The sequence below is a fragment of the Prinia subflava genome, chromosome 1 (genome assembly GCF_021018805.1).
Source record: "Prinia subflava isolate CZ2003 ecotype Zambia chromosome 1, Cam_Psub_1.2, whole genome shotgun sequence".
Taxonomy (NCBI): domain Eukaryota; kingdom Metazoa; phylum Chordata; class Aves; order Passeriformes; family Cisticolidae; genus Prinia; species Prinia subflava.
The window spans coordinates 16,285,923-16,310,743 of NC_086247.1; the positions used below are offsets into that span (position 1 = coordinate 16,285,923).

Consider the following 24,821-nt stretch of genomic DNA (forward strand, 5'->3'; position numbering starts at 1 on the left):
AATGGGAAAACCTCAAGAAGCTGAGATGTTATAAAAAAAGTAGAAAGAAAATTATTATTTAACTAGTATTATTTACTACAGCAGGTGACATTAGATTTTTTTTTATCAAGGGCTGCCCAAAACAATCCTTTAAAAGGCTTAGAAGTTGTTACTAATTTTGTAAAATTTAGAGGATCTGAAGGGAAAGGGTTTCACAAAGATTTTTCTTGCCCACTGTGTCTATTGGTCTATTTTGTTTCTTTTCATTCACTCGTCTTTTGGTGGAGAAAAAGAACCCCAAAAGGTTATTTGTACCTGAAACAGTAGAACTATTTTGATGGTTTAAACATTCATAATCACTTTCTGTAAGAAAATTATCACAGAATCGTTGAATGGTCTGGGTTAGAAGGGACCTTAAACACCATTTAATTCCAACCTTCCAACCCTCTTGCCATGGGCAGGGACACCTTTCCCTAGAACAAGTTGCTCAGAGCTCCATCCAGCCTGGCCTTGAACATGCCACTTATGGGTCACCCACAGCTTCTCTGGGCAGCCTGTTCCAGTGCCTCACCATGCTCATAGTAAAGAATTTCTTCCTAATATGTAATGTAAACCTACTCTGTTTCAGTCTGACCTTTGTCCTGCCACTCTGTGCCCTTGCCAAAAGTCTCTCTCTGTGTTTCATGTAGGCTTCCTTCACATCCTGGAAGTCCTCATCTAGGACTCCCAGTAACTTTCTGTTTTCCCAACAGAACAATCCCAGTTCTCTCAGCCTCTCCCCACAGGGGAATCTTATCCCTCTGATCATCTTTGTGGCCTCCTCTGGGCTCATCAACAGGCTGATGATGTCCTTCTGTGCTGGGGACCATGGAGCTGGATGCAATACTCCAGCTGAGGTCTCACCAGAGTAGAGGGACAATTATTTATTTTATGCTAAACTGAGGATTTGGAGATTTTTTAATGGTTGAAAAGGATATTTTTTTAAATTTAACACAATTGCACATTATTCTGAGAGGAAGGAGTAAAAGTGATGAATTTCAGATGAAATAAGGGAATTTATTCAGATTGTTCTTTACTACTTTCCACCAATTATCCAGGGCTAGTGAAAGTGCAGCTCCTTTTATACATCTAATGTACACAAAGAAATAAATTACTTCACAGGTCATCACTAGTCAGAGCAGAATTTTGGTACGTCTTGTCTTTTATGTGTCTTTATGTCTTTCATTTTTGTGTTGGACCTCTGCAAATGATTATGACATTATCTCTTCATTTAAACATTACAACTTTCCAGTTTCTGCAGTCTTCTTTGAGACTACAATGAAGTAACATCATAGAAAACAAAGCCCACAGATCCTGAAAATCAAAATAGCAACAGATGTATAATAAACCAGAATATTTCAAAAAATTTATATATATGTGTAAAAGGAAAATAAGAACCTCTGGTAATTCAACAATAAGATGAAAATATGAGGATTTTGGAACATGTCTAAATGGAGCATGAATAATGTGGCTATGAACAGAAGCCAGGGGTCTATCCCTACAGAAGTGTGAACATTGACAAGAGGCCAGAAGCAACATACAAACAGGAAATAATCTGTTACAGCATATTTCCTCTCCACTGTCAGAGACAGGGCATGAAGAGCCCAGTACATACTAGAAAAACACCAATTATATCAGCAGGTTTGTTTTGTATTTTAACAGTAAATTCTGCACAAAATAGAAAACTAAGCCTTCAAGAAAAGTGATGGAGAAAGAAGGGAACAGTAATGTATTTGCCAGACACATGAGCTGTATTTCTCAAGGTCAGACCAAAATATTAGGCACAGTGAAACATTTTCACCAGTTGACATCACTTCATGCCAACAAAATAAAAGTAGTAGCTGTGAAAAAAAGACAGAGAACTAAAAGTAGTTGAGTAAGAACACTAAAACGTGAAACATTTGCTGATAATAACTGTGTGTTTAAAATAATGTTTTAAATCACTTTAATACGTCTGAAGTGTGTAATATCAGATCAGATCCCACTGAAGCTAATCAGATTGTTTCCACAGATTTCAATGACCTTTGAATCTGGTATTACAGGAATGTTTTCTCTCTGCTAACTTTAACATTTCAGGTGCCATTTGTCTTTTATACAGGAAGGAAGGATCTGTGTTCCTCTTTTGTAGGCCATTAGTTCACCACTAATAGCTGCACTACTGAATCACTCTGCACTACAGAATACATTCTGCTTGGATCTCATAGTATAGTCACATTTCTGACTAATTAAACGTCACACAGGATGGAGCATTTTTTTTTCTGAGCATTATATGGCAGCCACTGCAGAACTAATCTGTAAACATTTTTTGAGTATTGGGAAGGCTTTGTAAATAGATGCTCTAGCAGTATTTTATATCATGTGACAGCAATTTCTTATATAACAGGATAGGCCTTAAAATGCTTGGATTTACTTCCTTATTTTAAGACTGGGTGAATAGCCCTTTGGAGTAACTTGCCTCTATACACTATAGAAAAAGCCTAGAACACTTGAGGCGGATACCTGCTTGCATGGCTTTAGTCTGCCAGTATTAATTTCCAGTCTAGAATTATATGGCATCGTATTGCTTACATTGATTACTATGATGATTAAATGCTTACAAGTCAACTTTCTATATTTATGGTTTATAGCCACAGTGTTTTATAAATGTTTTGTGTTCAATTTATGTTCTTTTATTTTTCCTTTGTTGTTGTTGTTGTCATTGTTATTGTTGCCTTGGTGGGTTTTCTTTTGTTCAAAGACAGACCTATTAGCCACAGTCACATGTAGAGAGATTCTTTTGATACTGAACACCCCACTGTATTTTTGTTTTTTTACTTTCCTTCAGTTTTCCAGTAACAAAGATCTCTACTTCTGACATATTTACCCTGAAGGTGATTTGCAAATGCATATGGGGAGTTTTACTAATTTCTTTCTCAGAATGCTGTTTTCTACCACTGCTGCTACAGGGATCACTTCCTAACATCTTCACTTTTCTGAAGTCACTAACATAGGATTTATTCTTTCTTGTGTCTATTTAATAGCAGAAAGTACTTTTAATCTAAAATATTGTCACTCTCTGGTTTGCTGATTTTTTTCAGCTTTGAGTGGAATCCTTTGGATTTAGAGATTTCAGGAGGACTACTTTCCTATCAGAAATATCTATGGATGTCCACACTTGTAAATTCAGCTCAGTAGTTTTGTTTTAGTTTTCCAGGGGGTGGTTTTGGTGTATGTTTTCTTGTTTGGTTTGAGAGTAAAATCAGGTAAAGATCCTTAAGAAAAAGCTTGATGTTCCTGTCTTCTTCCCATATCCCCCGAACGCAAAAAAAAAAAAAAAAAAGAAGAAGACTATACCTGGTTATAGTGTAAACAAGAATTTTAAAACAAGTTCTGTTGATGTCTGGGACGAAGTCAGGCTGGTGAGGAAACTTGTTCTGACTGTGAGTGTGGGGTGTGTAGCTGTGAAGGAGCCTTGGCCCAAGCTTTGGTTGTGGAAGTGTGAGAGTGCCAGAGTTGGACCAGGATGGTTGGTTGGGGGAGTCTCCTTAACACAGAGACCTGCCTATACAACATAGAAAACCCTGGTTGTGCAAGATGCTAAACTTCATTGAAGGTATGTGTTGTCCCAAATGAAATTCTGATTGTGTGATTTATTCTTAATATTTCCCATTTTAATCTTCAAAGAATAACTGACAAACTTCAAATCCATGAAGTCATGCAAAATCAACAAATGGAGCCTGTGGTTAGAATTTACTTAAGAATTACAATGACTATGCTTCTAAATCTCTGTTAGATCTACAGCAGAAAAGGAAAGTTAAAAATAGATTAAAGAAATGCTATCAGCAGTGCTTCTGTTGGTAGAAGACAATGAAAATGCTGCAGATAATTCATTCTTTCTTTTTCAGGAAGAGTTGTATGGAAGGTGGGATTTGAGATAGCAAATACCAGGCTGACCTGGCTCTCAAACAGCATTAGAGATTCAGGGAGACTGCAGTGTCCGTATGGGTAAAGGTATTATGTAGGGTATGAGAAAGCTTGAATTTTGAAGGTTCTGTCAGTCAGGATTGGTTCAGGCTGGTGTAAGCTGGAAAGACCAGCAGTACTAGAAAGCCTTTAAATAAAAGTGATAGGAGTTTGGAAGGATATGTTGGTTTAAAAAAATATTTATAATAATATTTTTGACATGATGTGTATTATGAAGAGCTTGAAATTTGGAAGGCTTGAGGCTGCTGACCTGACTGGGAGCTCTGGGAGAAATAAAAATAAATTAAAAAAAAAAAAAAAAAAAAAAAAAAAAAAAAAAAAAAAAAAAAAAAAAAAATAGATTAAAAAAAAAAAAAACAAAAGGGAAAAAAAAAAACAAGGAGAAGAAAAGGAAAAAAAAAAGGGGTTCTTTTTCCTTAATTCTCCAGGTTTGGGACTCAGCATCTTTAATTATACTTGACTTGGCATGCATTAGAACAACAAATTTAGAGATAACTGTTAACATCAAGAAATCCCAAGACATTTATTATATTGTTTCCAGAATCAGTGGCATCAGTGGAGTCTATTATAATCTTGTCCCACTTTTTAATGCTATGTTTCCAGGTATCTTTCTGCTTGAAAATAGAGTTGTCCTTTTCAAACATTTCAGTCAACTTTTAAATTGCCTGAACTTATGAACTATCAGAAATTTTTTGACCCTGGCAGTAACGTACTTCTTTTGAAGAAGGAATAATCGACTTAGAATATTAAATTATCTGATTTATGGATTAAATATACTTTTGTGCATTATAATTTAAAAGATGTATCAAATTTTTTTACACCCCATGTAAAGGACACTTGGAGATAGATCTGTATTCATGTCTTTTCTGGGTATGATTGAATGCTGGTTTAATGGTTTCTGTGGCTCTGTAGGAGCATTTGCACAGTATTGTACAGCTCATAAAGAGATGATTTGGGATATCTCTCATCTCCTCTGCTTAAAACATATGAATCTGTTTATATGAATGGTCTTAGGAAAAATTCAAACAAGTTGGGGGGGGTGGGAAGGGAACTGAATTTTTTGCATGGCTTGGCTGCCAAGATTCTAAACAAGATTCTGCCCCACTTCCTTCAAGTTACCTAGCAGGAACTGTGTAAGATAAGCAACTTTCCACAGTAAATACATCGACCTGTGCAATGGCACTTGTTTTCTGGAAGACTGATGATCTCATATTCAAAGTCTAAGTTAGAGAATATGGTTATATGGCTATGTGAGATATTAAGTCTCACTTGTGGGTCCTTTGGTTATTTCTGTGTTAGCAAATCACACACAAGAACTAAGAGGAGCTGATACACAGATTGAAACAGCTGGTACTGAACCACTGCTGCCAACATTGTTCAGAGATATTCTTAGTTCAGAGTCATTCTACCATAGTTCAGTAGTGTATCTTCAAATTTAGCTTCATCCAAATGAAAATAATTCATCTGCTCCAAAATAATGCCCCATTGCAAACCAAAACACAATCTGGAGTTTTATTTTGCAAACATACTCAGCTCATAAATGTGTAAAAACTATGTTGAAACATTTTCTGTTGCTCTGACCATGTAGAGAGACTTGAAAGCTCTGTGTATCTAATATGTTCACTAACCTCTCACCTACTGAAGAGCTTGAGCGTGGGCTGCGTTCATCCCCATCCTGGAATTTTTGGTCAAGAATTGTCTCTTGATTCTTTATCTACCCCAAATGGTTTGAGTGATAGCATTGTGATTAATCTAACTAGCAGTGCCAAGAGAAAAAATAAAATAGATTTCTGCATTTCTCTATCTTCGTTAGGGAGAAACCCCTCAGATAATTCACAGGTTTGTGCTACACACAGAATCACTCTTGGACCTGTTATGCTGCATATATTAGGTGATAGACACATCTGAGATTTGTCTAGTTCCCATAAAAATAATAAGAATTTAATGGATTACCTTCACAAATCACAGCTTACTACTTATTCAAGACAATATTTCCTAAAATCTGAGTTTCCAGTTATTGTAATAGAATAAAACATGAGGTATTCTTTTCTTACTTTATCAACTCTAATACATTACAAAGAACTTTAGAGCTTATAAATGAAATTTTGTGGAATTGCAATAGACTGCTCTGTTAATTTCACAGAAAGCTCTCAAGATTGCATTGCAGATAAACTATCAAAGACATCAGGAACTTTATAATTCCCAGAATTTTTGCTTACTCCACAAATTTTCATGGGGAATGATGAAGGCAGTGACTGACGTGCCTGAATATATAACAGGAAAAAAAAAAATCACTTCTTGTACTAGAATATGCAGTTCATAAATAGTATTGACACCTAAAAAGGAGGAAAAAAATAGGCTGAAGGTAATGAAAATAAATATTAAAAAAATAAACAAATGAAAGAGGCAGACAGAGTTGAGAATGCAGGGCAGAACACACAGATAACCTCTCTGAAATAAAAAAAAAACCTGCAAACATACACAGCTTTTAACAGTAGTAATGACAGGGTAGAGTCAAGCACATGAAAAAAAACCCTTAAGACTACAGCAAACATGACAAAAAGCTGTGATTAAGAAATTCAGTTTGAATATATGGGTAATATATGATAAATCTCCAGAGAGGCATTAACTCTATAATTACATACAGTGTTGAGATATTCTTTCTCCAGTCTCCTTCTTACACAGCTTTTTAAATTTTTCCCTAAAAAAAAAAAAAAAAAAAAAAAAAAAAAAAAAAAAAAAAAATTATATGTTTGAGGATTCTTATTCTGACAAATTTATTTATTTAAAAAATCCACCTCCTTTTTGAGGTAAATATATGACAACAAGCAAATAAAAATAGAATTTATCAACAGATTTATTCTTAAAATAGAGATTACACCTGTAATATAAATTATTAATACAGCATTTCTGTCTCAATGAGAAAAAAGTAATGCGTTTCCTTCTGTTCCAGTGCATGAGAATGTTAAATGCCGAGCTTAAGTCAAAGTTTCTCCCTTGTGATACTGATTGTAGAGGGAATCTGGGGAAGAAGCTTAATAAGACACCTCACATTTGGCATGGCCAAGATTAAGTTAAATAATCCCACCCCTAATTAAGCAAGTTGAATTTAGACATGTGCTTACAAAGCAAGATATGCGGTTTTCAGAAATACCATGATGGAATAATTTATATATGTTTTAATCTCGCTGTAGTCGTGGAACTCTGCACTTCTGGTTTATACTCTTTAAAATGAATTAGACATGAAACAAAAAGAAGATTAAGGAAAGAGTAATTTTTAGGAGTTGTGTAATACTCACTTATTTCTACCACAAATTATGGTAACATGCAATAAAAACAAATAAACAAGTATTTCATATATATAGATGTGAAATTCTACCATAATTTATATACATAAGCCTTTACCACCATTCAAAATTACCATCAAAGTAAAATAACAGCTAAAATTTGGTATCTAAATCTGTGAGTTTTAGTTGCTGACAGCTCTGTGGAGATATGTGTATGTATTGAAATGGAGGTGAAAGACACAAAACATTAGAGTTCTTGCTTTCAACAGCAAGGAAAAAAAAAAAAAGCAGGTTGTTATATAGATACAAATTAAAAACTTAGAGCAAAAGATGTTTCAAAACATATATATATTGGAATTGTCAAGTATGCATACCTATCTAAAGCTATTACCTATTTTTACCCTACCACCTCTCCAAAGGCTGTGTAAAAATTGTCTTAAGTGCTTCAAGTTGGTACCTTTTTAGCCCTACAGCGTGCTTTCACTAAGAACTTGTCACTGTTTTATTATCCTGATGATACTGAGGGTAACGTCGTGCAACTGTGTGAATAAATAAATCACATAGTAGCAATATTATGCAGGTTTTTATCTCTCCTTCTTTAAGTAGCACTTTACAGAGAAGATAGAAGCAAAATTTCACATAGATTTTAGGCAAATCTAACCTAATAAATGATTATTTATGACAAAGCAAATTATATTCAGTACTTTTAATGGCATGCTGTATTCTTTCCCCTTCTTACATCCTGTTCATTCAGAAGCAATTAGTGCATTTTTATCAGCCTGTTGAGAAGTTCACCTGTCAAACCAATTCATAAATCCTTCAGTAAGATTTCATACTTTTAATAGAGCCTTGCAAAATTCTGAACAAAATGAAAAAAAAGACAGAATTGGACTTCTAGAAATCATCTATTTAAAAGTATAAAACCCAGACCATGACATAGTGGGAGCAGAGGAGCTGTCTTTTGCATTCTAGTGTTATAATACAAAAACCAGTCTTAAAGCAGTGATTTTATTTTTAAATTAGATCTGTGTGTATTTAGTGAGAATTTGCAAAGTTTAAAAAGATTCATTGAATAGTTTCAGTTGGAAAGTACCTCTGGAAACCTCTAGTCCAATTGCCTGGTCAAAAAACAGTCAAACAGATAATAACCTCTCTGTTAAAAAGAAAAAAAAATGAAATGTTTGACCACATTTGAAGCAAAACAGTGTGTTCTTTTATACAGCTGGAGTTTTGCTTGTTGCATCTTCTGATTGCTATGTTTGTGCTTTTGCTGCACACATGCTCCCTAGAGGAGCTTTTGTCTTGTCTATTCCTTTTCCATAAAGCTGTTTTTTTGGTAAATTGTTTCTTGGGATTCATTTGTCCCTGGTGCGTTTCTTTTTTAGAATCTTATGAAGTTTCTCTCAGGCTTTTTCTCCAGCCCACTGAGACCTCCCTAAAGAGCATCCCTGCACTAGAGCATATCAACTGATCATCCAGTGTCTGTAAACTTGCCCAAAGCTAACTTTGTCTCATTGTCCCCATCTTTAATGAATATTGAAGTCAACAACCACCCCTGAGGGACACTGCTGCTAATCAGCTCCTGCCTAGGTTTTGGATCATGGACACTCTTTGAACCTGGCACACCAACCTGTTTTCCATCCATTTCATAGTCCACTTATCCAATCCATGCTTCATCAATTTGGCTACAAAGCCAAAAGACCAGGAGGTGGGTTGAGCAAGCGTGCAAGCATGCAAGATGACTACTATACAGGGCAAATAAGTGTAAGGTTATAAGTTTGGCACACACATCTCCTATTATAAAATTAATTTGCATAAATATAACTAAGTGATTAAAAAACCCAAACAGATTGTATGAGAAATTCCTGTGTGGCCCCTTAATGTCTTTTTCAGCCATATCAAATTTTTTTGATGAAATCTAGTAAGAGCAATATAACATACAGACAATAGCAAGTTTCATACCAACATCTTTCTCTCTTTGGCCCTTCAAGATTCATTGCAAACTCTGAGTAAGAATCAGCCTGCATTCTTCTGTAATTGCACATTTTAGATAAAGCAGGCAACTGTTTTTCTTGTTTATGGCAAAATTCAAGGCCATAAAAGTGGGTAGAACACAGTTTCTCTTCAATATGGGCTGCTCTGGCTGGCCAACACCAATCAAAACTTTCAGTGCATCCTGTGCTCTCAGCAGGGAGGGATGCACACTAGTATATGACTGGGTTTACTACTTGATCAGTCTAAGTTTACCTTAAGGATTTTTTCTTTTAGCTCTGACCTGCATTAAGAACCTTTTCAACCTTTTCATATTTGATGAAATTTTATTCAAGTGTAATCTAGCTATTATTTTACTGTCTTGCATGTAACGTTTGCAAGACCTTCAAGTACAGTGCAGTGAATTTAATAATTTCATATATTAGTAACATTTTTTCTAAATTGAAACCCAGCAGCATATTTAAAGATACAAATGGGAATCACGGAGTCTAAAGCAGAAGTTCTAAGAAATTGTTTGACAATACATAAAAATAATATTTTTCTTTTACTATGAAACATTTAAAAGAAATATGTATTTTTTTTTTGAGGACTAAGAAGGGAAATTTTCCCCTTACTTCTGTTCATACGTGGTTGGTGTTTTTTTTGGTGAGGATTTATTTGAGGGGATATTCATCCCTATAGTCAGTACTTCCTATGTACAAAAAGAACTCCATAAAAATCCCAATAACTGTATAGAGCAAATTATATTTATTTTTATTAAGTACGTCTTGGAAAGGAAGGTACTTGGAGGGGAGGTGTTTTTTTAGAGAAATAAACTGTTGGGACCAAAATTTGTTCTTCAAAAACATTGTAAATACAAAACCCAGACACATTTTGGATGAATAGATTTCTGTCTGCTGGTATTACCTTCCCTTAATTCAGAGTGCATCTGAATTAAATCTCAGTACTGCCACTTTGTGTTTCTGTTATACAGATTGCTGAGCTCAGTGGGACTAGTTCCACAGGCAAGGCTGACATTTGGTGTTTATTTGTAATACATATAACATGTTTCAGTTCTATAATGTTAGTAGGAAATAATATTTACTTAAATAAATATTGATGTACTTACTTTTTGCTTAAGCCTACATATTTTGGTGCATAATATATTTATTATGTTGGTCGTGAGGAAAATTATCTTTACTTTTTATACTTTCTAGAGTCATTGTGATTGTATTTTATCTTAATAATAATCCATACTTATGCATTATATATAGCTTTACATTCTCTCAGATTAAATCCATTTGTATTTTTTGTAGCATTTTCTTTATTATTACTACAAAAGCCTTGTGTTGTAGATAGGTCATGTGCAAGAGTATAGATATGAGTGATCAATGAAATTCACTTCCAAGGTCATGGCTAAATGTTACACCATAGATATATTTATGAACTATAGAATAGTGGAGGATTGAAGATGTGTGCAAGCATACCTTAATCTGAAAACCTGAAGACCTGAAATCTGCTCTTAATTTTATTCATATTAAAAATTGCTCTGGTTAAAAGTGCTAAATGTCCAAGGTAATAGAAAATCTCCTCCTTTCTCTTTTGTATACTGCAGTGCTTCACAGAACTTTAAAAAAATAGCTAAAAGAAAAATTAGGCACTTTTAATAACTAAAGAAGGTAGAAAACATTAATATCATAATTAGCAACAGATTGTTGGATTATCTCTCAACATTTTTAAGTGATTAAGAAAATTTTGAATTTGCTGAGCTTTCTGTTTAGAAAAATGTAACAAACTGGGAAAAAATTGATTGAAAAGATGGGTTTTTTTCAAAGATTTATTTATTTTTTTTTTCACTTTGCTGCTAGGTTCTGTAGCCACTGCCTGTCGTGATCCTGGTGTCCCCATGAATGGAACTAGAAATGGTGATGGAAGAGAACCTGGAGACACTGTCATTTTTCAGTGCGACCCTGGCTATGAACTTCAAGGAGATGAGAGAATAACCTGCATTCAGGTAGAAAACCGGTACTTCTGGCAGCCAAACCCACCAGTCTGTATAGGTATGCAGAAAAAATTAAATAATGCTTTACTAAAAGTAGAAATCTTTATGGAATGAATCACGCTGTTCCATGAACTTGTTTAAAGAAAATACGTGTACTGCGCATCTTAAAAATTATTTTACATCTACCTCTAATGTTCGTCACCAAAACCTTTCCTCTGTAGTTGTTAATATAACAGTTCTCATCCTCTCCATCTCAGGGCCATTTCATCTCTATAATTTGATGATCTGGGACAGCGAAAGCAAATAAATCAGTGTCAGTGACTATTGTCCTAGGTAGTCTATTCGTGGACAAACATTGTGGGGAGGAACTTGCCAGAGATTACAGCTGCAAGGATCACCATACAGCTTTCAAACACTCACTTTTCTTTTTAAAACTTAACTTGACCTTAGCTGTTACAAATAAAATCTACATTGTATTTGCATATCCTTTGCATGCACACCATCTACCCTGTTCATGCATATCTGCAGACAGGTGTTTGCAAACACTACAGAGCTGACTTGGTGTCTTGGCTATTCTACTTAATGTGTTAAGGTATTATTTTCTCTGTTCTTACTCTCCTTACTATGCCTTCCTGTGTAGTGTGAGTTTATGGGCTTGAAGACACGAACTGTCTAGACTCTATTCTGGATGACTGCAGTAAAGAAATATTTTATTACTCATCTCTTATAATTCTTATATGCAAAAATGTGCATTTTATAGTAATGTTAACTGAACCTCTGTAGAAATCTAAGTGAAAAAATAAAAGGAATTCTAGCACTCTGGGCCCTAAAGTTAAAATATTCTTCTATCATGCTGGCCTTATTTGATATTGCTTTTTTTAAAATATATGTCTCAACTGAAAAATAATTACCCTATTATAAAGCAGTACTAGCAGTTTTATCACTATCAATAGTGAGTTGATGATATTGAAATATAGATTTAAAGTAGGTGTGGGTGCTCAGCTGACATTTTGTCCATAGCACATATTAAATATGCATACACTTGTTTTTTAGCTGCATGCATCCATTTATCTAATACTGATAAGTTCCACACCTCATGCAAAACACACAAAGTAGCACGAATGCTTATTATGATGATTTATTTGTCCAAATATCAAGCATGAAGTTATTCTCTATTGATTTCCTATAATTATACATTCTTGGGGAATATGAACTGCTAATAGACTAGAGTGTGTGAACCTTGCCTTGGAGCTAAGTGATTTCAAAATTGTGCGTTGTAGCTCAGTACACCCTCAAGTTCATTGATTTTTTTCTCATAACTTGTAATGTATTCATTAATGTTGCTTCCATCCCTGTAAATCTAAACTGTGCAATACTTACCCTACACATAACCTCAGCATCATCATGGTTTATCAAAGTTTTAGAAAAAAATAAACATAATTTTGATGAAAGGATAAGAGGCAGGAATAATTCCTATGGTGTATAATTGTACCAAGTTCTAGATCTATTTTATCAGGTCTTTACATGCAAAAGTGTCTTTTCAAACCTCCTAATTATTAATGCTCAAAACTAGTTAAATGTACTTTTTAATTGTTCTTACCTGTGGGAGTGCCTTGGGTTTTTTTAATTCCCTTATTCTTGCATAGCAAAATTTTAAAAACATCTTCATTTCAAGGGTAATAGCAATGGGAAAATAACAAAGAATTAAATAATGAATCATGTATTTGAATGAAAGATAGTAATTAGACATTCTTTTATATGAAAGGTATTCTGAGAAACTATAAATTTGAGAGCATGTTTCTGCCAAAAGATAGTCCTTTGGCTTATTGCTGTGCTGCACAAAATAGCTACATGTTTTCCATCCCAAAGATTTTTCTGGATCCAATCTTGCTTAGATACCAGAATCTTAAGTGATTGTATTTGCTTAGTTTTCTCAGGGATGACATTAAAAATTCTGGCATGCAAAAGGAAATTTCAGGATTCAGGTTAACTATACATTTAGGAGAGGGATAGACTGTCTCACCTCTCATAGACTGAGAGGTTTCAGACTATCTTCAGAAATTCATGGGTCAATTTTTTTTTTCTTTTTCACTTTTTCCTTGTGGCTTGGTTTTACTTGTTTCTACTATTTTGTTTCAGACAAGGTCTTGTTTATCATATTTATATCTATAAAAAAAGGTTTTATTTTAAACAGTTAATTCAGTGGTGCTTTCCACAAAATTAACTATATGAAGCTAATAAGAAGTAAAAGTTCAGGAGTTGTTTCATATTTCTTTATGATTATTTAAATTAATCTTCAGACTAGATATATGGAAGACATTTTTTACTGTTAAGGTGGTGAAGCACTGAAGCAGGTTGCCCAGAGAGGTGTGTTTATCCCATCCTTGGAAACATTCTAGGTGGAACTGGACATGATTCTGGGAAACATTATCTATTTGCAGATTTCCCTGGTCATCACAGAGGGATTGAGCTAGATGATATTTAAAGTTCCATTCAAACTCAAGCCATTCTATGATTCTTTATTATGTCTTGAAAAAGAAACCCAAAAAACAAAAAACAAAAGGAAAGAAAAAAAATTAAACCATGCATTTGATTTCTTTTCTTAAGAAGTAATTCAATGTACAAATAAAATAAATAAAAGCCAGAAAACTGTGAAATAAGATTCTTTTGCCTCCTAGATAAATTAAATAGATTTTAAATACCACCCCCCACCTGTACTTCTTTACATAGCAAAAATGAATGCTGAGATCAGCACAGAGCCAGTAAGGCTCAGTGCTTGCTTACTACTGTGTCTACACAGAGGTTTATAAAGAAAGGCTCACATAATCTACATTTAGTTTTTACTGCATAACACATAATATATATATATATATATTTCATAGTGTTTGGCATTTGTCTTTCTTTCTACATGGGCTATTATATTTGTTCAGTCTTACCTCCTATGGCTAATACTGTAAAAGGTGTTCTGTTTGTTTTCAGAGCTGATCTGTCCTCAGTTACAAGTAAGGTCATGGCAATAAAAATTTTCTACACATTAAATTTAGAAAATTATTGAATCTGAAACATAATAATTTAATTAAAACACACAGAGAAAGAAGGTCTATGAATAAGTTTAGAGAAGATAGTAAACTGGAAAAGAAAATATAGTCTAGTAATATTTTTCATTAGATCATGTTAACATTCTCAAGTTATTGTCTTATGAACTGAAAATTAATCTGAAACCATTCTATATGAAGAAAATTCTGTCTGGGAGATATTTTGAAAAGTTGAAGGTTATGTTTTTTATTATTATTTTTTACTGCTGTTAATGACATAACTTGAAATAAAATATATTGTGGCTGTCTGTCTAGCTTAGTGTACTTTCCATTTATTTACTTTTTGATATAAACAGACCTTGGGAAGGATTAAAGGGAAACACTGTAAACAGCAAAGGTAACTACTGATGTGTACAAAGAAAGAATTAGTATCTTCTTTCTTATGTAAGAAAGAAGATATTAATATGAAAATATTCTAGCAATTAACTAACAGGGAATTAAACTAAATCAAGACCTCAGGAAAGAATCATTAATGCAGACATTGTCAGAATTTAGTCTGGAATAAGGACATAGCATTTAACTGCCTTGTATCATTTGCCAGTTCAGAATACTTTAAAAATATCATCAGACTCATACAGTTTAGTGGTCATTTCAGTGAATCCTGGTTAGAGTGAATAACCTAAATATCCTCTTTGGTATTCTTCACAATTTCATTCCTTGGATATGCAGGGAGTGCAACCTAAACCATTAAAGTACCTGAAAAAGAGGAATGTGCGGGATTATACTGAAGAACATTAGTTCCAGCTGATGAGCAGCCTTTACATTCCATACAACATCACAGTTCCTTTTCTACATGAACTTCCACTTCAACAAGGTTACAGAAAGTTACAGTGAACCCTTCTACAATTCATAGATGTGTATTGTTTTGTAATAATTTAATTTTATTTATTTAGAAATGGTGACAAAGGAACATCGAACAGCAGATATTTTTATTAGAAACAATACAAATTTTAATTTTTTGACAATAGAAAATTGCAGTTATTATCTGTATTGTAAAACTAAGCAAAAGTTTCACATTAAACGAAATTTCTCCCATCTGTTCCCTTGTAGCCAATGGAATTTTATCTATCAAATGAAAACACCTGGGAAAATGTTATTGTGATAAAAATTATATTTGACGATTGTCAAAAAAAGCAAAAGAAATTGTGCTGGGTCTGGAATATATATTTTGTGCATATGCTAGTACTATTAATATGTGACATTATTGTCTTCCTAGAGCCAGGCCTTGTTTCTGGTTCTAACTGTTTTTAACTGTTTGTACACAAAATAATGATTTCATGATTCATCACCAATTTTAATACCAAAATGTAAATGAAGGTTCTAATTTTTGGTTGTTTGTTTTGGAGGTTTTTTTAGTTAATTTTGCTATTCATTACTCCATTTTAATATAAATGGATATGTAAAACATAGAAAGGCTATACTCATATGTACTGTGACTGTGGATATGTTAATCTACTTAAGTGTTCTACTTGCTTTACTTGAATTCATAAATGACCTGTGAGTTAATTCATAGAATCACAGATTCTCAGAGTGGTTTGGGTTGGACCATCTAATTCCCACCCTCCTGCCATGTCAGGGACACTTTCCATTAGATCAAATTTCTGAAAGCCCCATCCAGCCTGACCTCGAACAGTTCCAGGGATAGGCATCCAAAAATTGCATGGACAACCTGCTCCAAGTCTCACCACACTCCCAGTTAAGAATTTCTTCCTAAAACCTGATCTAAACCTACCTTTAAGTTAGAACACTTCCTCCTTGTCCTGTTACTGAATGACCTTTTGAAAACTCCCCCTCCAGCTCTCTTTTTTGGCCCTCTTCAAGCACTGAAAGGCACCATAAGTTCTCCTGGAGTCTTTTTTCCAGGCAGAGCAGTCCCAACTCTCTCAGGCTGTTTTCATAGGAGATACGTCCTCTAGACTCTTTCCAAAGGGTTGGTGTTTTTCTTGTGTTGGATGCCCCAGAGCTAGATGCATTTCTCATGGTATTAGGAAATACTCTGTATATTTCTCTGTAGGTTGAATTATACCTGTACATATCGTCTTTACCTGTACAAATCATCTTGAATGCAATCACACAGCACATAGAGAACAACCAGAGGATCAGGCCCAAACAACACTGGTTTATGAAAGGAAGGTTCTGCATGAGCAACCTGATCTCCTTGTATGACAAGGATGCCTGCTCAGCGGATGTTAGTGATCCAGAGTTTAGTAGTGTTGGACACAGTTTCCCACATCATTCTCATGGGGGAAACTGACTGTTCATAGGCTGGACAGGAGGCTGGACAGGTGAACTCCTCACTGGGTGGCTACTGACTTGATGGCTGGGCCCAGAGACTCAGGGTGAGGGGAGTTACACCCAGTTGGTGGCCAGTGACTAGAGGTGTTCCCCAGGGCTCAGTACTGGGGCCAGTCCTGTTTAATGTGTTTATTAAATGATGATCTGGATGAGGCGACTGAGTGCACTCTCAGTTTTTAGGTGTCACTAAGGTGTGCTGGAGTGTTGATCTGTTGGAAAGGCTCTGCAGAGGGATCTGGAGAGGCTGGATCAGTGGGCCAAGGCCACTGCTACAAGGTTCAATAAGGTGAAGTGATGAGTTCTGCACTACACCATATAGCACTCCAGGCTTGGGGGACAAAAGGCTGGGAAGCTACCCAGTGGAGAAGGACCTGGGAGCATTGGTTGACAGGTGCAAAAATGAGCCAGTGTGTGCCCAGAGGTCAGGAAATCCAATGGCTTGTATCAGCAAGATATGGCCAGCATGACATGGGCAGTGATCATCCCCCTGCACTCAGTGCTGGTGAGGCCACAATTCAGATCCTCTGTTAAGTTCTGGGCTTTCAGTATGAAAGATATTGAGGTAATAGAGTGAGTCCAGAGAAGGGCAACAACGCTGGTGAAGGGTCCAGATAACAGCGTTGTGAAGATCACCTGAGGAAGCTGAAACTGGGTAGCCTAGACAAAAGGAGGCTCAGGGAAGACATTCTTGCTCTCTACAACTACCTGAAAGTAGGTTGTATTGAGTGTGTTGTTTGTTGCTTCACCCAAGTAACAAATGAGAGGTTGAGAGGAAATGGCCTCAAATTGCACCACGGGAGGTTTAGACTGTATATAAGGACAGATTTCTTCACCACCAGTAGGGTTACCAAGGATTGGAACATGCTGACCAAGGAAGTGGCTTAGTCCCCGTTGCTGAAGGCGTTTAAAACACATGTAAATGTGACACTTAGGAACATGGTTTGGTGGTGGCCTTGGCAGTGTTAGGTTTATGGTTGGACTCAATGACCTATATGATTCTATAAAAGATTTAAATAACCTTAGAGCTCACAGAATCTCTGCTGCAGAAGACATGAGTAATCAATTTACTTTCCTAGGCCCAGATGATCACTTAGCACAACTAAAACTTCCAAAATTGTAAGTCTTTATAAGTCTTATCTGGAATCTTTTGAATAACATTTTAAAAAGTTCTTTCAAACAAGATCTTTTGAAAACCTGAATATTTTCTTCTTGCTGCATGAAGTCTCAGATAAGGAATGCTGAAGAACAAAATTTCATTTTACCCTCTTCTTTTTTTACTGTTTCTTTTTCTGGACTGAACAATATTTGGGAACCTCAAAGTCACATAGAAAAACGTGGTTGTTCTATTCTGATTGTGCTCAAAGCTATTGTATTTATCTCTGAGTTTGAAAACTGCAATTGCTTGAATATTTTGCGATTTGATTAAATATTATATCCATCTTGATCTGAACTACTAATCACTGTTACCTGGTGAAAAGGCAATAATTACATTATCAATGTAAATATCATGTTTCATAGCCTAAGGAGATTCTCTTAGAATGCCTTTAACAAGAAGTAGAAAGGGGGAAAGCTTATCCAGTTAAGTCTTTTTATGTTTGTAGCCAGAACATTTTCCAAGTTCTCAGTATATTCAGAAAAGCCTTGAAATAATGTTCTGCAAGCAAAAGGACACAGATTTCAAAACCAACTATTTCACATAGTAATATTAGTATTTGTTTGAGGCAAAATGTGAATATATTTTGTGTTTGTTTCTATTGAAGCTTAGTAAATACCTCACTTATTTAAATTTTGGAGGAGACTAAATGTCAGTGAACAGATTGCTGCTACTTGCTTCTTTGTCTCTTACCTACTTTTCTCAAGTTCAATCTATTTTTATTCACAGCTCCCTGTGGAGGAAACCTGACTGGCTCATCAGGTTTTATACTTTCACCAAACTTCCCTCATCCTTATCCCCACAGCAGAGATTGTGACTGGACTATCAATGTTAATAGTGACTATGTTATATCATTAGCATTTATTAGGTAAGCTGCTGCTTAATTTTTTTAGTCATGTTTATAACTTTATTACTTGCTTTATTATTATAACTTTATTATTGTTTGGATCTCTGTAGGGTAATATATGTATACTTAATGTGACTATGAAAGGGATTAGTAATCATTATTTTTGTTAAAAGTTACAATAAAAATGTCAGTCATCAATACACATACAGGTGGATCTTGGAAACTCATTGCTGTTTCCTTAAAAGCATTCTGTTTACACTGGCTACTGTTGGGGATAGATGGTGCTAAATTTAACTAAGATTCAGTTCCTGAGAAGGCAGCATGGAGTAACTCACTGGAACGTCTGTAACCAGGATGGTCTTTAATGATGAAAACTATTAATTCATCTATTTGTATGTGCCACCTGCTATGTAGGCAAAACTTCAAAAGTAGTCTTTAAATTTAGTTTTATTAGTCCACATAATTTCAGGATACTCAAGATACTTCCTGATGTTCTGGCTATTAAATGGAACTGTTCTAGAATTTTCTTTTATCACAATACAATACTAAATTGAGCTTAACAGAATTCACAAAGGAACTTTTGCTGCCTTCACTGTATGTAACACAGGATGTAAATTAATACATCTGTTACATGTGAAAATTAGGCATCCCAACTAGGAAATATGTCACAGAAAAGGTAAAAATGGTACTCGTGATGTCCCATCAAATTTAAGTTTTTATGCTGGGTGTTCTGTGATAGTGTCTGTATTCTTCTGACCAGTCACGTGATGACTTCTTTAGAGAGGTAGGTCATCTGGTTGTCTGTTCTTGGTGCTCAGTAGCATAGCATGTGCTTTTGTGAATTCATCCTGAGGAAATTAATCATGTAACTATATTTACGTAATTAACAGTATAATTACTTTTTTTGAGATTTCTGAATGTTTTAAGTTGGTAAGGAAACTTTCTATTGTGTACTAGCACTTCTTTTGTTGATTTGGCTTAATATTATGAGCTCAATATATTTAAGAATATTCTGCTTTTAATAGTCTGCATTTAGATATGAGATCCTCTATCTTGGAAAAACAACAAAAAAAAATTTGCAGTGTGACTCCAGATACTATGAACAGTTTATAGATCCCAAATACTGCCAAATTAAAAAATCTCAAAATATGGTCAGTTGCTATGAATTTTTGATAGAAACTCAGAAGCTTAGTCTTGTCAAAGTAGATTGCATTTTTACTGAGAATTGCCTCATTTATGACACACAGACGGATCTAGAGTGAGAAACACTGAATACTCCACTGAGTACTGTTAAATAGTCTTTTGAGTGGAACTTACTCCAGCTAATCCTTTTAAACTCCAGATGAACTATGGCACTTTAATAATCAAAGCTGTTGACTTTTTACTTTTCCATTTCTTTTATAAGGAAATACTTTTTAAATAATCCAAAAGTTAAAGAAGGAGCTCAATCAGGTCTTCAATGCCTGAAGACCTGACAGAGCTCCTTTTTTAACTTTTGGATTATTTTAAAATATTTTATTATGGGGCTACTGTCAAGTAGAGACATAATAGTTTTGATTTTCATTCTTTTACTACATCCCTTTTTAGAAAACTTTCTTTTTGTACGGGAACAATCCTACAGGTGAAATTGATCTCCTTGCCCTTAACTAAAATTAAGTTTGAATTTAATTAACTACGTTAGTTAACAAACTATGATTTAGTTCAGAAGAAAATGTGAGGTTTCAATACCTCATTTTTTATTTAAACTGATCATAGGCAAAATGCTTCTTGCACTCACAGATATGTGAAGATCATCCTCTGACTCTCTGAAAGTGTTAGGCTGGCTGGAAGCTGAGTGCATTGTATCACAAAGTATTTCTGCCAAGCCTTCCAACGGGTCTAGGTTGTTTATTTTTCTAAAAATTTAGAAATATGTTAATAATTTTTTTCTCTGTTTAAAAATATTTCCTTTATTTTCTGGGTAGCAGGAAGTTATTGTTTCTATGTTGTGAGCCAAAAGAAATAGCATTTCTGTGTTTGCTGGTAAAACACTTCTACAAACCATATTTTCTGACAGTGGAGGGATTTTTTTTTCCTTTTATTAAAACAGTGATATTAAATTTCAAATTTAAGCTAATAAGAGTGAAAATGTTAGGCAAAGTGTATTCCGTCTGACATTTCTCTTTTTTGTTCTCTAGCTTCAGTATAGAACCAAATTATGATTTTCTTTATATCTATGATGGGCCAGACAGTAACAGCCCACTGATTGGGAGCTTTCAGGATAGCAAACTGCCAGAGAGGATAGAGAGCAGTTCAAATACCATGCATCTGGCTTTTCGGAGTGATGGATCTGTTAGTTTTACTGGATTCCACCTGGAGTACAAAGGTAAGTAAAATTATTTTTCTTGTATATTTACAAAGTTCAATGCATGAGTAAAATTTTTGGTTTAATTTCCCATAATTTTCTGCCTGGTAACATCTTTGTTTATTCTGAGAATATGATAATATGAATAATCTATTCATACAAGTACAGTGTTATAGGATTAGTAACTTAAAATAAAGTTTCTAGTATGATTTTTGTTCACCTGTAAGGTTGAATATATGATCCCTTTCAATGTTTGAAGCTTTCAGTGCTTGAAGTAGACTTACAAGAAGGCTGGGCAGGCACTTTTCATGAGGGCATGCAGTAATAGGACAATGGGGAATGGCCTTAAGCTGTAGGAGGGCAGATTTAGATTAGATGTTAAGAAAAAATTCTTTGTTATGAGGGTGGTAAGACACTGGAACAAGGTACCCAGAAAGGCTGTGGACTCTCCATCCCTGGAGGTGTTCAAAACCAGGATGGATGCAGCTCTGAGCAACCTGATCTAGAGGAAGGTTCCTTGCTCATGGCAGGAGCATTTGGAGGTAGATGATCTTTAATGACCCTTCCAACCTAAATTGTTCTTTGAGTCTATGATTCTATGAAAAAGTAAGAGACAGCAGTTTGCAGGTTTCAAAATAATGGTGCAGTGCCATAACTTAACAGCATATATAGAGAGATATTATCCAGAATTGAATATATATTTTATTTTACAGATCATGATTTAGGTGCATTTAAGGTCCTGTAAGATGAAATGACATGCTAGGATCTAGGAGTCCAATATTGAAAATAAAAATTAATTAGGCTAGACCTTTATATGATAGATCACAGCTATCCATCCATCTCAGATCTATCTGAGGTCATAGCACAGTAAAAAAGAAAACATAGACTTGCAAAATATATAATCAATAGGAATCTTCATAACTGCCTTTGCATGGCTTGGGAAACAGAAATATTTGTTATTAAATGAATATGAAAATATTCTGTAAAGACAATCAGAAAGAAAATAGGGGTGGTATAAACCTCCTTGGTGTTTTCTTCTCCATTTATTCTGAGAGCAATTAGTAAGTGCAAAGGTATAGAAGGGAAAGAAAAATGCCCATGAAGCCTCCTTATACTTTCCTACAGTAATTGTATTCTACAGATGTCAAGGTAGTTGTCTCCACAATATCAGCTAGTCCTGAAAAGTTAAACATATGTCTCAACCATACTGATGGTAAGCCCAGATGTATGAAGTGTTTCAGTTCACTTAAATATATTTTTCTTCTTTTCAACTAAATTGAAAAATAATAAATGCAGATGGAAGTGCTATAGGAAGTGATTCAGGATCACAGAACTTCTGAAGAACAAGAAAAGAAATTATTTTTAAAGAGTCAAATCGTTTTCTTCTTGTGTCATGGAATCAAAGTGTTTCTTCTTTCCACCAGTCCAAGTGTTAAAGATATTTATTAGGGAGACAGTCTTTTCGAATTCTTGTTCTAAGTTTAAACAAAGAAATTAACTGCTGTACTTTGTGAAATTGACCAATCTGATTTTTATTTAAGCCTCAACATATGTTATACATGAGGGGAAAAGTTACTCTGGGGTCTATACCTCTGGGCAGGCTTCGCCTGGCAGCCAAGCAGGGCAGAGGAAGCCTGCACGATCAGGCTGGAAATGACTCCTCTTGCCAGGGGATAGATCCCTGGATGGCTGAGAAAAAAATCCTGGGAAATCAAGCTATGGGAGGAGCCTTAGCACATAAACACAGTTAACAGCAACACAACTAGGGACACATTTTCTGGGTTTCTTGAAAGGAGCAGGCCTTGCCTGGGAAGTCATCTTGGACCCTCTCACCCCGCCTTCGCCCCCCCGCTCCCCACCTTTTTCTCCCTGCAGACCTGCTTCTTCACTGCCTCTCTGTCCTGTCCCCCCATCCTGCCCTGCTTTTGCCACCTCCCTGAGGCAGCTCGACCCCACAGCACCCCACTGCTTCTCTGTTTGCCGACGGAGCAGCTGCCTCCACCCTGCCGGCACCCCAGCCCTGAGAGCACAGCTGCTGCAGGAGTGCGCCCGTGGCCATGGCAGCCTGTTCTTCACTGATGGGAGAGACAGCCTGTTCTTCATCAATGGAAAACACACAGCCTGTTCTTCATCAATGGAAAACACACAGCCTGTTCTTCACTGATGGGAGAGACAGCCTGTTCTTCATCAATGGAAAACACACAGCCTGTTCTTCACCAACGGGAGAGACACAGCCTGTTCTTCACCGACGGGAGAAACACAGTCTGTTCTTCACCGACGGGAGAAACACAGTCTGTTCTTCACCAATGGAAAACACACAGCCTGTTCTTCACCAACGGGAGAGACACAGCCTGTTCTTCACCAGTGGAAAACACACAGCCTGTTCTTCACCAATGGAAAACACACAGCCTATTTTTCACCAATGGGAGAAACACAGCCTGTTCTTCATCAATGGAAAACACACAGCCTGTTCTTCACCAACGGGAGAGACACAGCCTGTTCTTCATCAATGGAAAACACACAGCCTGTTCTTCACCAACGGGAGAGACACAGCCTGTTCTTCACCGACGGGAGAGACAGAGCCTGTTCTTCACCGATGGGAGACACAGCCTGTTCTTCACCAATGGGAGAGACAGCCTGTTCTTCCTTAATGGAAAACACACAGCCTGTTCTTCACCAATGGAAAACACACAGCCTGTTCTTCATTAATGGAAAACACACAGCCTGTTCTTCACCAATGGAAAACACACAGCCTGTTCTTCATTAATGGAAAACACACAGCCTGTTCTTCACCAACGGGAGAGACACAGCCTGTTCTTCACTGATGGGAGAGACAGAGCCTGTTCTTCACCAATGGAAAACACACAGCCTGGTCTCACCAACAGGAGAGACACAGCCTGTTCTTCATCAATGGAAAACACACAGCCTGTTCTTCACCGACAGGAGAGACAGAGCCTGTTCTTCACCAATGGGAGAGACATGAAGCAGGGTAATGTTCACACATCGCGCCCGGCCCGCCCGGGTTCTACGCAGACTCACTGCAGCTTGCAGCACACGCTGTGAGGGTGCCAGGGGTACAGCAGTAATGGTCTGTCTCCATGTTTTGTTTCTCTCTCCATCTCTCTTGTCCCCTCTTTGTTCCCTTTTCTGTTCCACTTCGGTAGTAACGCTTGTCTTTCTTTATGAATAAACAGTTCTCAAATAAATTATTGCCATGCTTGCCCTTTATTTTCATCTCAGAAATATATCAAATACAACCCCCCCCAAATTCTCTTCAACAGAGGGACAGGACACTTTATAGTCAAGGCAGAATACTATTTCTAACATTACTGATAGGCCATGTGTGCCACTAAGATATCTTTCTCTGCTTCAAAGAGTCACAGTGCCAGAAAAATGCTGTAGCTGTCAGCACATTTTTAAAGGAACTGAAAATCTAAGTAATGGGAGGATGCAGGTATGTGTTTATGTGTGTATATGTAAGTGGAGGAAGCTGGAGAATGGAATCAACCTAATCCTAATTTTCCCTGTTCACCTGAGAGAGTTGTATCTCCTGCTTTTCCCAGAATAATGGGAATATGCATTTCAACATCTCTTTTTGAAGAAAAGATACATAAACAGAAGGAACTATTTCAATTCATATAAAATTTCAAGGATTATGAAATTTGGACAGCTCAAAATCCCTTAAGCAGATAGTCAGTTTGCTTAGTGAATTATCCCATTTTTACTGGGAATATCTGATAAATGTTCCTCTGCACTGCTTAACTTAGGTGTATAGTAAGATCTCTTACTTGGTGACCATTTCTTGAATTCTGTGTTCAGTTTTGGGTGCCTCACTACAGAAAAGAT

At 35.9% G+C, this 24,821-nt stretch overlaps 1 protein-coding gene across 3 annotated transcripts in view; it reads left to right on the top strand.

The window, feature by feature from the left end:
* CSMD3 (CUB and Sushi multiple domains 3) overlaps positions 1-24,821 on the top strand; it is a 585,345-nt gene that overhangs the window by 390,716 nt on the left and 169,808 nt on the right. For all 3 annotated transcript variants that reach the window (XM_063423509.1, XM_063423591.1, XM_063423676.1), the window contains 3 exons: positions 11,108-11,299; positions 18,514-18,652; positions 20,809-20,996. In XM_063423509.1, coding sequence (XP_063279579.1) covers positions 11,108-11,299; positions 18,514-18,652; positions 20,809-20,996 — 519 coding nt within the window. The remainder of the gene's footprint in view (positions 1-11,107; positions 11,300-18,513; positions 18,653-20,808; positions 20,997-24,821) is intronic.